The following is a 14,935-nucleotide window of genomic DNA, read 5'->3' on the forward strand; positions in this document are numbered from 1 at the left end:
AATAAAACTTAGTGTCCTATGTAGGGATGAAGTAAAAATAAAATTTGTAAAAGTATTTACAAAAAATAAGTAAAAAAAAGCATACATTTATGTAAAACGTAAACATTTGGTATAGCTTGAAACGATCTCTTGTCCCGCAAAAAACCCAAGCCACCATACACCTCCATCAGTGAAAAAATAAAAGCTCTGAAAATACAGCAATGCATAACAATTTATTTATTTTTTAATATCAGATTGTTTTTATGGTGTAAAAGCTGCAGAACATAAAAATATATAAATGTGCTCTCGCTATATTCTGACTGACCCAAAGCATAAAGCTGTCTAATCGCTTCAACAACCTGGTGCAAGGCATAACCCCCGTCCCTGTCCCCGAATTGGGGTTTCTTCTTGATTCTGCCACACCAGAAGCAGAATAGAAGGCAATCAAAGAATCTGCACTCCCAAATTAAAATGCCCCTTTTCCTTCCGAGCCCCACCGTGTGTCTAAACCACAGTTAACATCCACATAATTTGGCATTGTTGTAATGAGGAAGACTGCTTAATTTACAGGGTGTGTGTCTCCAGAAGCACGAGCTGGGCACATTTGTATGGGTACTACAATGTACTGGGCATTCTAGTGGCTTATTTGCAATTTTTAACTCTGCGACATTCACTGCATTGACTGACTAAACAGGTGTTTTCCAAAGAAAATCGTCACTACACCTGTCGTTAAATGCTCAGAGATGTGTAATTTCCAATATGTGGTCACTTGAGGGGGTTTCTGCTGTTCTGGCACTTTAACACTAGAACTACTGGACTCGTGACACCTATATAGAAATACATGGTGCAAAGTAGTCAAAATGACTACCTCAGTAGTTCTAGTGTTAAAAGATCTGAATTTGTAGTATGAACACTATTGGAGGAAAATCTGTGCTCAAGGTCAAATGGCGCTCCTTTCCTCCTGACCCTGTGATTTGGCCAAACAGTCACGTGAGGTATTGCCACATTCAGGAGAAATTGTGTTACACATTATGGGGCCTATTTAACTTATTTGTGAAAATTGGAAATTTGGGGCTAAATTCCTTGGTGTATTTTCCAGAAAGAGTTCAATTGTGGGGGGTTTCTGCTGTTTTCGCATGTCGAGGGATTTTCAACTGTGGCATGGCTTCTGCAACTTATCCCAGCTGAAATGGCATTCCAAAATTCAAATGGCGCTCGTCCCCTTCCAAGCCCTGTCGTACACCAAAACAGTGCATTTCCACTTCACATTAGTTACTAGTGTAGTCAGGAGATATTGGACAACAAATTGTATAGTTCATTTTTTTTTTTCCCCTGTTATGCTTGTGAAAATGAAATATTTGGCGTTAGTCACATGTTTGTGGTGAAAATGTATTTTTTAATTTTTCACGGCTCAACGTTACAAAATTCCGTGACGCACCTGTGAGTTCAAGTTGCTCACATATATAGGGTTTAATTTGCAGGTTAGCAATTAAAAAGTACCCGGTGCCTGTACACTAAAACCTCACTGCCAGGAGGAAAATAATTTTAATCCTCCTGGCAGCGTTTGGGTTTCAGTTACAGGGGAGATGCTGGCGCGGGCTCAGTATAGCGGTGGCAGTAACCATGCCCCTCGTACTGACTGATAGTTGCTCAGCATTAGACCTGGCTGTCAGTGGTGCAGTACAGCCACTGCTCTCCATATACAGAGCAGTGACTGAACTTGAGCTGGTTCCTCCCCTGTGACTTAAACCTGAGTGCTGCCAGGAGGATTAAAGTTCTTTTCCTCCCGGCAGCGGGGTTTAAGGTGCAGGTGCCAGGCAGGTTTCAATCGTTATTAACCTGCAGATTAACCCTATATCTGCAGGTTAATAGGGGTTTTTTTTTTTTTTTTTTTAAGGGAATATAACACACAAGGTTTTTGCTACCTCCTCTTAAGGGCAAGCAGCATAATGTAGGAAAAGCAACCCTGATTCCAAAGATTACTTAGAACCTCTGCACCCAGTAATCTAACACAATCTGTATTTTTTGATTTAGCCATGTTTCAGAGCTGAGAAAGTTAGCCCCTCCCACACCAGGCTCTCTGTGGACACTGTACATTGACAGTGAGGTGCCACTCAGGAGTGGGCGTGTGGGACAACATGGCACAGCCATGCCAACATTGCCAATAAACCGCACAGACCTTCCTAAGAGAGGGATCCCTGAATTATGTTTTTATCCCTGCAACATGCTGTTTTAAGACTACAAAATCTGCTAAGAAATTTCCTTGTAGTCTTAAGGCCCCTTTACACAGTGCAACATCGCTAGCGACATCGCTGTAACATCACCGGTTTTGTGACCTAATAGCGACCTCCCTGGTAACCTTACAGTGTGTGACACGCATCAGCGACCTGGCCCCCGCTATGACGTCGCTGATTGCTACAAGTCGTTCAGGACCATTTTTTTTGGTCCTTTTGTTTCCCGCTGCGCAGCAAGCATCGGTGTGTTTGACACCATTACAACGACCTTGTTAGCGACCCAGCCCATAGGCGTGCTAGCGTTCCCTTTCCAGCGAAGTCGTTCTGCAGGTCCGTATCGCTGCTGCGTCATTGGCTAGATCTGCCTGTTTGACAGCTCACCAGCGACTGTTAAAGACTTTCCAGCGATCCCGGCCAGGTCGAGATCACTGGTGGGATTGCTAGAAAGTCTGTCTGTAAAGGGGCCTTTAGTAAAAAAAAACTACAATATTTCTGGAAAATGCGTCTTGATAATGAGAAGATGGTAATTTCCTGCAGATAAGGCCTTGGTCACTTAGTCCTTTTGTGTACTGCTTGTATCATGACCCATTTAAGTGTGTGTAACGCTTTCAGGTGGCGCTCCCGTAAAAAATGCATACCATAACATATATATTTATTGTGTGCCATATGCTAGTCAGGTGCTTTTCCACATCTTCTTCCACCTTATATAACATCTAGTTATTACCATGTCCACAGATCGCAATGACCTGGTTTCATGTATTGCAGCTTGAAGTATTTTTATGAAGCAGATGTAGGATTATATGCTGATCTCTTAGCAGTGTATTAACTGGTGGTATAAAATAGGACACTCAAAAGTGTACAAATCGTGAAGTGTTAATCTTTCAAGCCCATCTATTGAGAGAGGATCTGTTGGTTTTGAAGACCCTGAGTTTCTTAATGAAGCTGTACTATGTGTTTTTTTTTTTTTGTTTTTTGTTTTTTGTATACCCTACTTAAGTGAACCTGTCAGATGCAATACGTACCCATGACTACGAGCGGATCTGGGTACATACTGCTAATCTCTGCCTAACTAGTAGCATAGCTAAAGGGATCTTTAGAAACAGTATTTCTAAAAATCCTTTGCTATGCTCTCCAGGAACTAGTCGCAAGGGCGTTATTTCCCCCGACTAGTCTGCCCTCTTAGCATGTTAGCACACCCAAAGGGGCGTGCTGATATGCTATTTAATGCCCATTGCCCGAGGTCTCCGGCGGTGAGGCGGGTACCTTTGTCTATTGTCACCGCCTCAGACGCCAGGCTTGGGGTCAGCGAGCATGATCAGAAGTCTCGGCAGTTCTACTCATGCGCACTAGACCTCTTGTAAGCCGGGACGTGTACACCTGGCTGTATAGCGCATGTGACCAGAATCATGCGCACTGACCCTAAGCCTGGCGTCTGAGGTGTTGATGACTGATACAGGTACGCGCCTTACAGCTGGTGATGCTGGGTAATGGGCATTGAATAGCATGTTAGCACGCCTCTGTGGGCATGCCAACATGTTAAGAAGACAGACTAGTCGGGGGAAATAACACCCTTGCGACTAGACTCTGCGCTCATTAGCATCTAGTAAAAGGATCTTTAGAAATACTTTTTCTAAAGATCTCTATGTGTGCTACTAGATGCTGGGACAGTGGGGAGCAATTGGCAATATGCACCCAGAACTGCTCTTGCATCTGGGTGCATAATGGACCTGATAGGTTCCCTTTAATACATTATCTTGAGTTTTGGTTTCCGATTGTGTGCTAGGTCTGCTTTAAAATTAGATATAATTTGCATTTGTTAATTGTATAGAAATCAATATGAACCTATATGAAACCGATTTCTAATGAAAGAAAACTTATTCCAACAGGCCAAATCCTTCGCTTACATGGAAGTCGGGAAGCTTCCATACAAAATAGATTGAAGGCCAGTACGGTTCTGAAAAAATTTTTCTTAAACCCCCCCCCCCAACACACTATATACCATTTTGTCATCAGTTCTTAAAGGGAACCTGTCAATCCCCAAATTCTTTTAACCTAAGGATATGGGGCTGCCTGTCCACTGTGAATAGAGACCCAATGCTTTCACCCCGGGCAGCCTCCTGCTTTCAGTCATGAAGGCGCTGTAGGGCAGCGTCAGTCACCATTCAGTACACAGTGAGCGGCAGCTGTAACCATGCCCCTGGACTGACAGCAGTCTCAGCACTGATATACTGCTCACCCGGTTGTCAATCAGTGTTGGGTTGTGGTTACAGCTACTGCTCATTTTGTACTGAGTGGTGACTGAGGCTGCTCCTACAGCGCCTCTATAACTGAAAGCCAGATGATGTACATGTGTGACTACCAGCCAAAGTGTTGCTGTGTGCATGTATATAAGGCAGTTACACAAACACTAGAGGTTACTAATTTAGGTTTATTAAAGTTATATATGAGCAAATCAAATTGTAAAACTGCTTAATTTTCCACGATTTATGTACTTTTGTTCATGGGACAGCCCCTTTTTTTTTAATTTTACATATACAAATAGTCATAAAAATTGTCGCTAATGTGGACGAAAAGTTTTTTTTTTTTTTTTTTTATTTCTTTCCCAATTTTGCTTAAAAGCTTATTTCCAATACTGCAAAATTATAAAGTATGCTTTGAGCATATACCAAAGGACCCTCCACTTTTGGTATGCAGCATTCTGCGAAAGTATACAGAAGTTGAAAGTATGAATAGAAGGAGAAAAAAAAACGATCAAATGCCCTTTATAATGAAAAACAGTGAAACTTTATTAAGAAGGTGTAGGTGACAGCATGTTACACAGGCAAACATATAGGGTGTGCACATTCCTGCAAAGAACCACAGTACATAATTTATGGAAAGTTACATATAAAAACCAACCCCAAAAATGGAGCACCCATCTAAAAAAAAACCACTGTACGTATTCAGTGGATCTACACAGAGGCAGATAAAGTTGAGAATGGAAAGCGCAATAAGTACCATACAGTAAAAGGGGGTCCCCCTGACGAAGGCTTCTTAGCTGAAACGGACGTTGGGGCAGACGCCATTCCTGCTAGCACCTCCATTCACTATCTACACTAGGTGAGCTATATGTTACGGGGGCTGTCAGATAATAAAACCTAAAGGAATGTCAGACAGTCAGGGTCCACCGTGCAAAGACTCTGCTGCAGACTACGGCAGAGGATAAGGGGTATATAAGTGTGCCACTGTAAATAATGATGGCACAAGTGCAGAGTGCAATACCTTAGTTATACTCAGAGGAATAAAATTAGAAAATAAAACAATTCCTCCCTTACTTGGAGGGTGTGTGGAATGGTCTCTGTTTAAACGAACCACTAGATATGGCACCTGCCTAGGTCCGCTCTTCTAGTGGTGCAAAAGAGACGGTCAGCAGCATAAGCCGCACAAAGCTCCTACCTATGTTCGCTCCCCTAGTGTGCGAGGATACGAACAACTGCCAGACGCAGTATAAGGAACGTTACCCTAGCGGCAACGTCCACCTACGAGTAGAATCACAAGGCCCAGCCGGACCATGTGCCTCAGGCACCTGCCTATGTCCGCTCCACTAAAAGGTAAGGATACGGACTGCAGCCGAAGCTGTAAGGTATAAGAACGCTACCCTGCCGGTAGCGCTCACCTAACATAGACAGAGAGATGCCTAGAGGAACGTGCACAAAGCGTCTACTCGCATGCATGAACCAAGAGGACTGAGCGCCGGGTGGTGTGCGTCAGGGTATTATATAGACTCTGTGCCTCATCCAAGATGGAGGACACCAGAGCCAATCCCCTGCCAGAATGACAGCAATGACGTCACGCTGGCCTATCACCGAGCAAAGCGTCACAAGCACATGACCAGCGACCAATCGGCATAGAAAGTGTCAGAGACATGTGACCACGTGTCACAAGCACATGACCAGTGGCCAATCAGCTTAGAAGGTGTCAGAGACATGTGACCTTGTGTCAGCGATGATGTCACTCGCACATGTGCAATGGCTCCAAGATAGGACTTAGTCTCCAGCGCTTGCACATGTGCAGTAGCAAGAAATCCGGACATAGTCTCCAGAGCCACAGCAACCGTAACACTATAGGCTTTTTCATCCTGCCTTTTACTGTCATCCATGAAGATGAAATTAGGCCTGAGCTGTTCATGTAGAGGCACAATGACTGGATTAATGTTATTCAAGTAATAGGGGCTTGTCACTCTACCATTCACAAAGTCTGGGGCAGTTCTGTTTTGACGAGACACACCACCCCATACTGTACCACCACTACCAAAAGCTCCTCTGGTGACAACAGTGGCTGATGCACAGCACCCTCCTTGACGTCTCCAACATCACTGACTGCTATTCGTGAAAAGGCGAACGTCAATGAACAGCACTGAGGCCCACTGGTCCTTAGTCCAGCGTAGATGCTCCCTGGCCCATGCAGGAGTATTACACCTCTGCCTGCTGGTGTGGTCAGGAACCCTGTGCTAGTTGACCTGCAACAGACCATGCTGATGTAAATTGTTTTGACTGGTCCGACATGATACTTGAGTGCCTCTAACTTCCCTTAAATGTTCCTTTTGATATCTGCATGAGAAGAAAAATCAGACTTCATGTGGATGGTCAGTGTGCTGTCTTTTTTTTTTTTTTTTTGTTTTTTTTTTGCGCACCCAACAACTTGCATTTAGGAGTCTTGTCTGATATACAGCTCTGGCAAAAAATTAAGAGACCACTGCAAAATTTTCTGTTTTTCTGGTCCAATTGGGCACATTAAACTTTGAAGGACGTATGAATCAAGCCGCATACAAGGTTATCCTGGAAAAACAGTTGCTTCCTTCTGCTCAGGCAATGTTCCCCAACTCTGAGGACTGGTTTTTCCAGCAGGACAATGCACCATGCCACACAACTAGGTCAATCAGTTTGTGGATGAAGGACCACCACATCAAAACCCTGTCATGGCCAGCCCAATCTCCAGACCAGAACCCCATTGAAAACCTCTGGAATGTAATCAAGAGGAAAATGGATAGTCACAAGCCATCAAACAAAGAACTGCCTACATTTTTCTACCAGGAGTGTCATGCGGTCACCCAAAAGCAGTGTGAAAGACTGGTGGAAAGCATGTCCAGACGCATGAAAGCTGTGATTAAAATTCATGGTTATTCCACAAAATATTGAATTCTGAACTCTTCGTGAGGTAAAACATTAGAATTGTTTCTAAATGAGTGAACATTTTCTTTGCATTATTTGAGGTCTGAAAGCAATGCATTTTTTTTCTTTCTTTTGACAATTTTCTCATTTTCAGAAAATAATATAACATGAATTGCTTGGAAACTGAGACGTTGTCAGTTTATAGAATAATTTACATTTTACTCAAATATACCTATAAAGTGAAAAATCAGAAAAACTGAAAATTTTGCAGTAGTCTCAATTTTTTTGCCAGAGATGTATGTGGCCATACGCAAGCATGCTGCAATTTTTTTTTTTTTTTCTTCTCCATGCAGATGTTTTACCAAGCTCTGACACATCTGTAGGTTTCTTTCAGCTTCCATCTCACAGGCAGGCAGTGTTATAATATAGTAGCAATACAGCAGAGCTGTGAGAGCTGCAGCTCTAATATGTTTGTAAGAAGGCAAAGTTCTACTGTTCTGTGTTACATTTCGCACACGGATGACGCCCCGTTTTAGCTACAATAACCTCTGGAGGCAGATTATCATTCAGATCCGTGTCCATCTTATTTATGTGTAAGAAAAGCGTGGATTTCTCTGGAATTAGACATCGGATAGCAGATATCAAGGTATCCATTTATTCAGCTTCCTATGACCTGCATGTCTATATAGCTGTTTGGGAGGATTGATCCTACAGACAGATTCCCTTTAAAATTTAAGTTAGCCTGTCGATTTTGTTAACCTTTGCTTAAGTTCCAATAGGAAGTAAATTTACACAATGACAACTCGTGTTATGGAATAAATATGGTCGATGGCTTTATGATTGGTTGTCCTGTGACTCAAGGGCAGCAGGTGTCCTTACATGACAGTGTTTTTTTTTTGTTTTTTTGTCTTCTGTTTGTGCATATATAGCTGAAAACCTCTTTAATATTCTGCATATGTTTTCTTTCAGGGCCTCCAGAATGGACCTTCGATCTGCCCTGGAGGAATGCACTTTGGCTCTGAACTTATTTTTAAATAACAAGTTTTCTGATGCTTTGGAGTTATTACGGCCATGGTAAATGTGTAAGATTACTAGATTACATGCAAAACCTTGATGTCCTTTTAGGCTGCTTTCACACATCCGTTTTTTTCTGTGCGGCACAATACGGCACTTTGCAGAAAAAACGCAACCAGTTTTTTTTTGTTTTGTTTTTTTTTGCCGCCGGTTGCATTTTTTTTTTTGCATAGACTTGCATTAGTGCCGTATTGTGCCGCATGGCCTTGCGTTCAGTCCGGTTTTTGCTGCATGCGGCAGATTTAGCCGATGCAGCGGCCGGCTGGAACGTTGCCTGGCACATTTTTGTCCAGCAAAAAAACCCGCATCGCGCCGAATCCGGCCGATGCGGCGCGATTTGCAATGCATGCCTATGGACGCCGGATGTGGCGTCCTGCGGCAAAAACCGCATCTGGCTGCCGCATAGGTTTTTTTTTTTTTACCACTGCGCATGCTCAGTAGCCTGCCGCAAGCGGCAAAAACCGGACGGGCCGTGTGTAAAAAACTTATGCAAAGGATGCGGTTTTGTCGCCGCAGCCGTTGCATAGGTTTTCGAGCCGGATTTGCCGTCTCTGCTAAAACCGGAGGTGTGAAAGCAGCCTTACTACTTCTCACTCTAAGCTTTGCAACCTTTTTAAGAAGTTAAGTTCAACAAAGACGTACCTTCTTAAACTATTTTATTTTATTGTTTTTCTTTTCTGCAATGCATGAAATGTAAATGACAAAATAAATAAAATCCTAAACTACAATTTGCAATTGAAATGATTATATTGCTGTTTAAGTCCACTGCATACTTATTTACATCAGGTTACTGCATCTCCTGGTAACAACTTTAATCTAAGTATATCCTTTTTTATAACTGGGGAATATATCTACCTGGACTCTGTCCTGTGCCATCTTTTGTCTTTTTCATTTGGCAGTTTGTTCCTATGTAGATTAGGGTGTTTCTCCGGACCGTCTGACACTGTCCGATCCATGCTGACAATGTCAGTGTAAGTACGGTATGTGTCCTATTTTACAAGAGGGATGAAAATGGTGTATACACGCCACATATATACACATACATGTGTAGCTTCAATGTTCTTACTGAGGGAAGGAGGTTTTTGGCCAAAGTCTTGCGATGTATGAGCCCATCCATCCTCCCGTCAAGACACTGGAGTTGTCCTTTCCCCTTTGCAGAAAAGCACCCCCATTGAGGTTTCTACCCCCATGCTTCTTGGTTGGGACAGTGTTTTTGTAGTTGTATTTATTCTTTTTCCTCCAAACACAGCGAATGGAGTGGATACCAAAAAGTTCTATTTTGGTCTCATTTGACCACATGACTTTCTCCCATGCCTCCTAAGGATCATCCAGATGGTTATTGGCAAACTTCAAACGGACCTGAACATGTGGTGGCGTGACCAGGGGAACCTAGCGTGCCCTGCAGGATTTTAATCCATGATGGCATAGTGTGTTATTAACTGTAATCTTTGAGACTTTGATCCCAGCTCTATTCAGGTCCTCCCATGTAGTTCTGGTTTGATTCCTGAACTTTCTCAGAATCCTCCTTATCACACAAGGTGAGATTTTTGCGTCTCAGACTGAGTAACATTGGCAGTCATCTTGTTTCTTCCATTTTCTAATAATTGCACCAACACTTGTTGCCTTCTCACCAAGTCATGTAGCCCAGTCCAGCCTTCTACAGGTTCAGTTTTATCCCTAGTGTCCTTTTAAACAGCTTTTTGGCCTTGGCCATGGTGGAGAGGTTGGACTGTGATTGACTGTGTGGACAGGAGTCTTTATACAGATAACAAGTTGAAACAAGTGCAATTAATACAGGTAATGAGTGAAGAGTAAGAGGGCTTCTTAAAGAAAATATAACAGGCCTGAGAGCCAGAATTCTTGGTGGTTGGTAGGTGATCAAATAATTTTTCATGCAATAAAATGCAAATTAATTATTTAAAAGTCATACACTGATTTTTCTGGATTTTTTTTCTATATTCTGTATGTAACAGTTGAAGTGTACCTACGATAAAAATTACAGACTTCTCCATTCTTTGTAGATGGGAAAAATTGCTAAATCGGCAGTTTATCAAATACTTATTTTCCCCACTGTATATAAAGGTTGAATTGGCAAACTTGACTAATGCTTTTTTTGCTTCCACAGGGCTAAGGATAGTATGTATCATGCTCTTGGATACAGCACCATCTTGGTTATGCAGGCTGCGATGACGTTTGAACCTCAAGACATACAAATGGGAATTGGTACAATGAAGGAAGCTTTACAGACGTGTCAAAGGTAATTTCTTTAGTCCAGAATTTCTGCTTTTTGAGAGTTCCTGCATCAGTTTGGAATTTCTGATGTTAATTGAACGTACAGTGGTTTCTTAGTCACAAAATGAGAAATTGCAATAAACAGACTGTTTGTTTCTTGGGTAGTTTATGGGGGGGGGGGGACACAGGAACCATGGGTTAATATGCTGCCACCTAAAAGCTAAAAATAAATCTTATAAAGAAAAAAAAACAACTTGACCCCCAGGAGGCAGCATATTAACCCATGGTTCCGGTGTCCCCCAATGAAAACTACAAAGATTTTAAGGTGAATATCAAATCATATATTTTTTTTTTTTTTTTCTAAAACCTCATTTATGTGCAGCAAATTAGTTAAGAATGAATGTTATGTAAGGGATGATGCACAAGAGTTACCTGTAATTCTTATTCTTCAGTTTGAAAGAGCCTTGATCTGATAGTCCATAGAGCTATATTCAGCTATGTACCTGTATCATTCATGCCATGTTTTGCAAATTGGTTTTCTGACATTAAAGATTTACACACATGTTTTTCATGTTTCTGAAATTTCCCCATTCATTTCAGTAGGGATCGGCTACAATACCAGCTGATTCACAATATTGGTGCTGTTTCTGGACACCTAATGTCTGCAAACCCATTTTAGTCTTCTATGGAGCACCTCTATGACGGTATCAGCAGGTGTAGGGAACTTGTCAGGTCCCCTATACCCTCCAACCCAGCAGTAGTCACATCCGGATGACTAAATTCCTTGACTAACCCGCCCCTGTCTGTTGTTCACTAAAATAAATGTTATAAAAGAGAATATATAACCACCTCTTTTCCTATGCTAATAAGGGACTTGACTAGTCGTTGGGGTGTTAGTTCCCGAGACTAGTTGGCCCTCTTTCAATGTTATCATGCCTCCTGTGGGCACGTTAACATGATTTCTATGAGCTACTAGAACTCTTGCGCATGCGTGCATCTTATTTCGGCAGAGTCACTGCGTTTCTGAAGCCTGGTATACACTTCCTGGCTTCAGAGGCGCAGTGCCCATGATCAGAGAAACAGCTTGTTCACTTCCGATCATGTGCACCGTGCGCATCTCTAAAGCCTGGGACGCATACACCTGGCTTCGGAGGCTCAATGTGAGTGAACAAAACTGCACTTATGCGCAACATTTCCAAGGGCTGGCGGTGACGCTGGTTTGTGGAATATCATGTTACCATGTCCACAAGGAACTAACGCCCCATTGACTAGTCAAAAACCTACCTGGTATAGGAAAATGTTTTTAAACATTGAGTTAAGTGAATAACACTATGCAGAGAGTTTAATCATCCAGTTGTGAAAACTGCTGGGTTGGAGGACAAAGGGGACCTAATGGGTTCCCTTTAACACACAAGAGGACTATATCACTCACAGAAATGTTAACCAATACACTGCAGTTGAGACCTGTGAATCTATCATTTTCTGTCTTTCTCCCTAGATATAGCATTGGACAGGCAGCAGCACAAACCTGCTGACTTTACATTGTAGTCAATAGGACTTTTTGAAATCATTGGTATATTACATTGGAAAGTGACAAAGTATAAACCAGCATTTGTACAAAAGAACGGTGAATAAGGGGTTCTCAGAGCACCACATCTCTTCTCACCTACCAAGTAAAGGCGTGCCAGCCGACATAAAGAGCACTGAGGCACTTCAATGTCGGACATGCCTCGATGGCTGGTCCATTGCCACATCTGTTCTATTTTGCACTAAGTGAAGTGGCTTTAATAACCAACATATTATGTTCACTTTCTAGGATTGTTCTCTTACTCTGTAATGCAGTACATGAAAAATGTTTATAGAAAAAGTGGTTTTGTTTTTTGTTGTATTAATATAAAAAAACCTTTTTTTTTTATTATTTTTTTTTGCTTTTATATAAAGGTTTAGAAAAAGAAATTCCGTGGTTGAGTCTTTGTCAAACCTAGTGTCCAAACAGACTGGGGACCAATTGTCTGAAGGTAATAATAACATTTATTAGTGGAATGTATACTTTTCGTAGGCTAGTTTCACACATCCGACTTTTCGCCGATTTACCGGATTCGGCACACGTCAGTACAGTGTATACAGTACAATGGCAGTGCGGCAAGCACCGGTCACATGCTGTCATGTGAGCGGAGCATGTGACCCGGACGTTGCGGCGCTGCCATTGTACTGTATCACACTGTACTGGCGTGCGCCGAATCCGGCAAATCGGCGATAAGCCGGATGTGTGAAATCGGCCTAAGCGTTAACATACTTTTTAACATTGAGGACTTAAAGGGAACCTTTCATACTGAACTGCCTATGCCCTGCATTTTCTAGGGCACAAGATGCTGAGCAGATACAGGGAATCCACAATTTAATGGCACCGCTTTTTCAAGAAAACTTTAACCCCTTAACGACCCATGACGTACTGGGTACGTCATGGATCGTGTGCCGGTAAGCCCTGCCGCCGGCAGGCGGCGGCGATCCGCGCACATATCAGCTGTTATCAACAGCTGACGTGTGCCTGCTAGCCGCGGGTGGAATCGCCATTAACCCCTTACATTTCGCTGCAGCGATATGTATATGGGCGCCGCCATGACAGTAACTTTCCCCCCCCCCACATCGGAAGTCACGTGACATGATCACGTGACTTTCGGCGGTTGCCATGGTAGCACAGGGTCATGTGATGACGCCTGTAGCTAACATGACTCACTTCCTCTCAATGCCGGAATACAGCCGGCATTGAAAGTGAAGCAGCAAATCTGCAGTTCTCAGCTCTGTAGCTGAGATCTGCAGATGGTGCAAAGCGATCGGAATGCTGATCGCTATAGCCCCCTAGGGGAACTAGTAAAATAAAAAAAAGTAAAAAAAAAAGTTTTAAAAAGTTAAAAGAAATAAAAAAACCTAAAAGTTCAAATCACCCCCCTTTCACCCCATTGAAAATTAAAGGGTTAAAAAAATAAAAAATACACACATTTGGTATCGCCAAGTTCAGAAATGCCCGATCTATCAAAATATAAAATCAATGAATCTGATCAGTAAACTGTGTAGCGGCAAAAAAATTCTAAACGCCAAAATTACGTTTTTTGGTCGCCACAAATTTTGCGCAAAATGCAATAACAGGCGATCAGAACGTAGCATCTGCGCAAAAATGGTACCGTTAAAAACGTCAGGTCGAGACGCAAAAAATAAGCCATCACTGAGCCTCAGATCCTGAAAAATGAGAACGCTACGGGTTTTGGACAAGCTTGTGAATTTTTTTAACCCCTTAGATACAAGTAAACCTATACATGTTTGGTGTCTACAAACTCGCACCGACCTTTTTTTACCATATAGTGAACACAGTGAATAAAATATCCCAAAAACTATTGTACGATCACACTTTTTTTGCAATTTTTCCGCACTTGGAATTTTTTTGCCATTTTCCAGTACACTATATGGTAAAACTTATGGTTTCATTTAAAAGTACAACTCGTCCCGCAAAAAACAAGCCCTCATATGGCAAGATTGATGGAAAAATAAAAAAGTTACGCCTCTCGGAAGAAGGGGAGCAAAAAACAAAAACGGAAAGTGCCCGGGAGCTAAAGGGGTTAAAATCTGGCACGTTATCTCTGCTCGTCATATCCCATGTGTATATATTATAATATTTTGAGTACTGTGTTAAAAAATAATATTGCACTTTATATACTTTTTGTAAGTTTCCATATGACATGTACTTTTTTCATTCAGTCCGTGTGAACTGTAGCCTTTTATATAATTGCCGGCTATTTCTGCATGCACACTCATGAAGGAAACACTGGTGGTCATTGAACCAGTGGATTATTTACTGCAGAGGCTATGCTAGCTTTCTACTGTTAAAGAAAATATAAACTGTCATGAGAAGCATATAATCTTCTTAGAACCACTAGCAGTTTCCAAGAGGAAGACCTTTTAGGTAACGCTAGCATTTTTTTTTTTTTTTCTCCTCCAGAAGCATCTATCTAAATTTTATTTTTACACTTGGGATTGCGGTGGGGGGGAGTTGTTGCCTATGTTGTTTGTTCTTGGCAGTCTTATTTATTTTTTTTTTATTTTAGCCATCCTGTTGACTTTCAAAGTACAGGTCTTCTTTTAACCTCTTGACATCATTGGAAATCTGAAAAGTAGTTAAGACTGCAAGCTATTTTGTACATAGACATAAGGGTGCTTTACACGTTGCGACATCGCTAGCGATCTCGTTAGCGATGTAACACGTCAGATCGC

The 14,935-nt window shown here is 42.0% G+C and overlaps 1 protein-coding gene across 3 annotated transcripts in view; it reads left to right on the plus strand.

The window, feature by feature from the left end:
- TTC39B (tetratricopeptide repeat domain 39B) overlaps window positions 1-14,935 on the plus strand; it is a 143,451-nt gene that overhangs the window by 79,255 nt on the left and 49,261 nt on the right. For all 3 annotated transcript variants that reach the window (XM_075316945.1, XM_075316946.1, XM_075316947.1), the window contains 3 exons: window positions 8,333-8,437; window positions 10,563-10,694; window positions 12,611-12,687. In XM_075316945.1, coding sequence (XP_075173060.1) covers window positions 8,333-8,437; window positions 10,563-10,694; window positions 12,611-12,687 — 314 coding nt within the window. The remainder of the gene's footprint in view (window positions 1-8,332; window positions 8,438-10,562; window positions 10,695-12,610; window positions 12,688-14,935) is intronic.

This window comes from Anomaloglossus baeobatrachus, chromosome 1 (assembly GCF_048569485.1).
Source record: "Anomaloglossus baeobatrachus isolate aAnoBae1 chromosome 1, aAnoBae1.hap1, whole genome shotgun sequence".
Taxonomy (NCBI): domain Eukaryota; kingdom Metazoa; phylum Chordata; class Amphibia; order Anura; family Aromobatidae; genus Anomaloglossus; species Anomaloglossus baeobatrachus.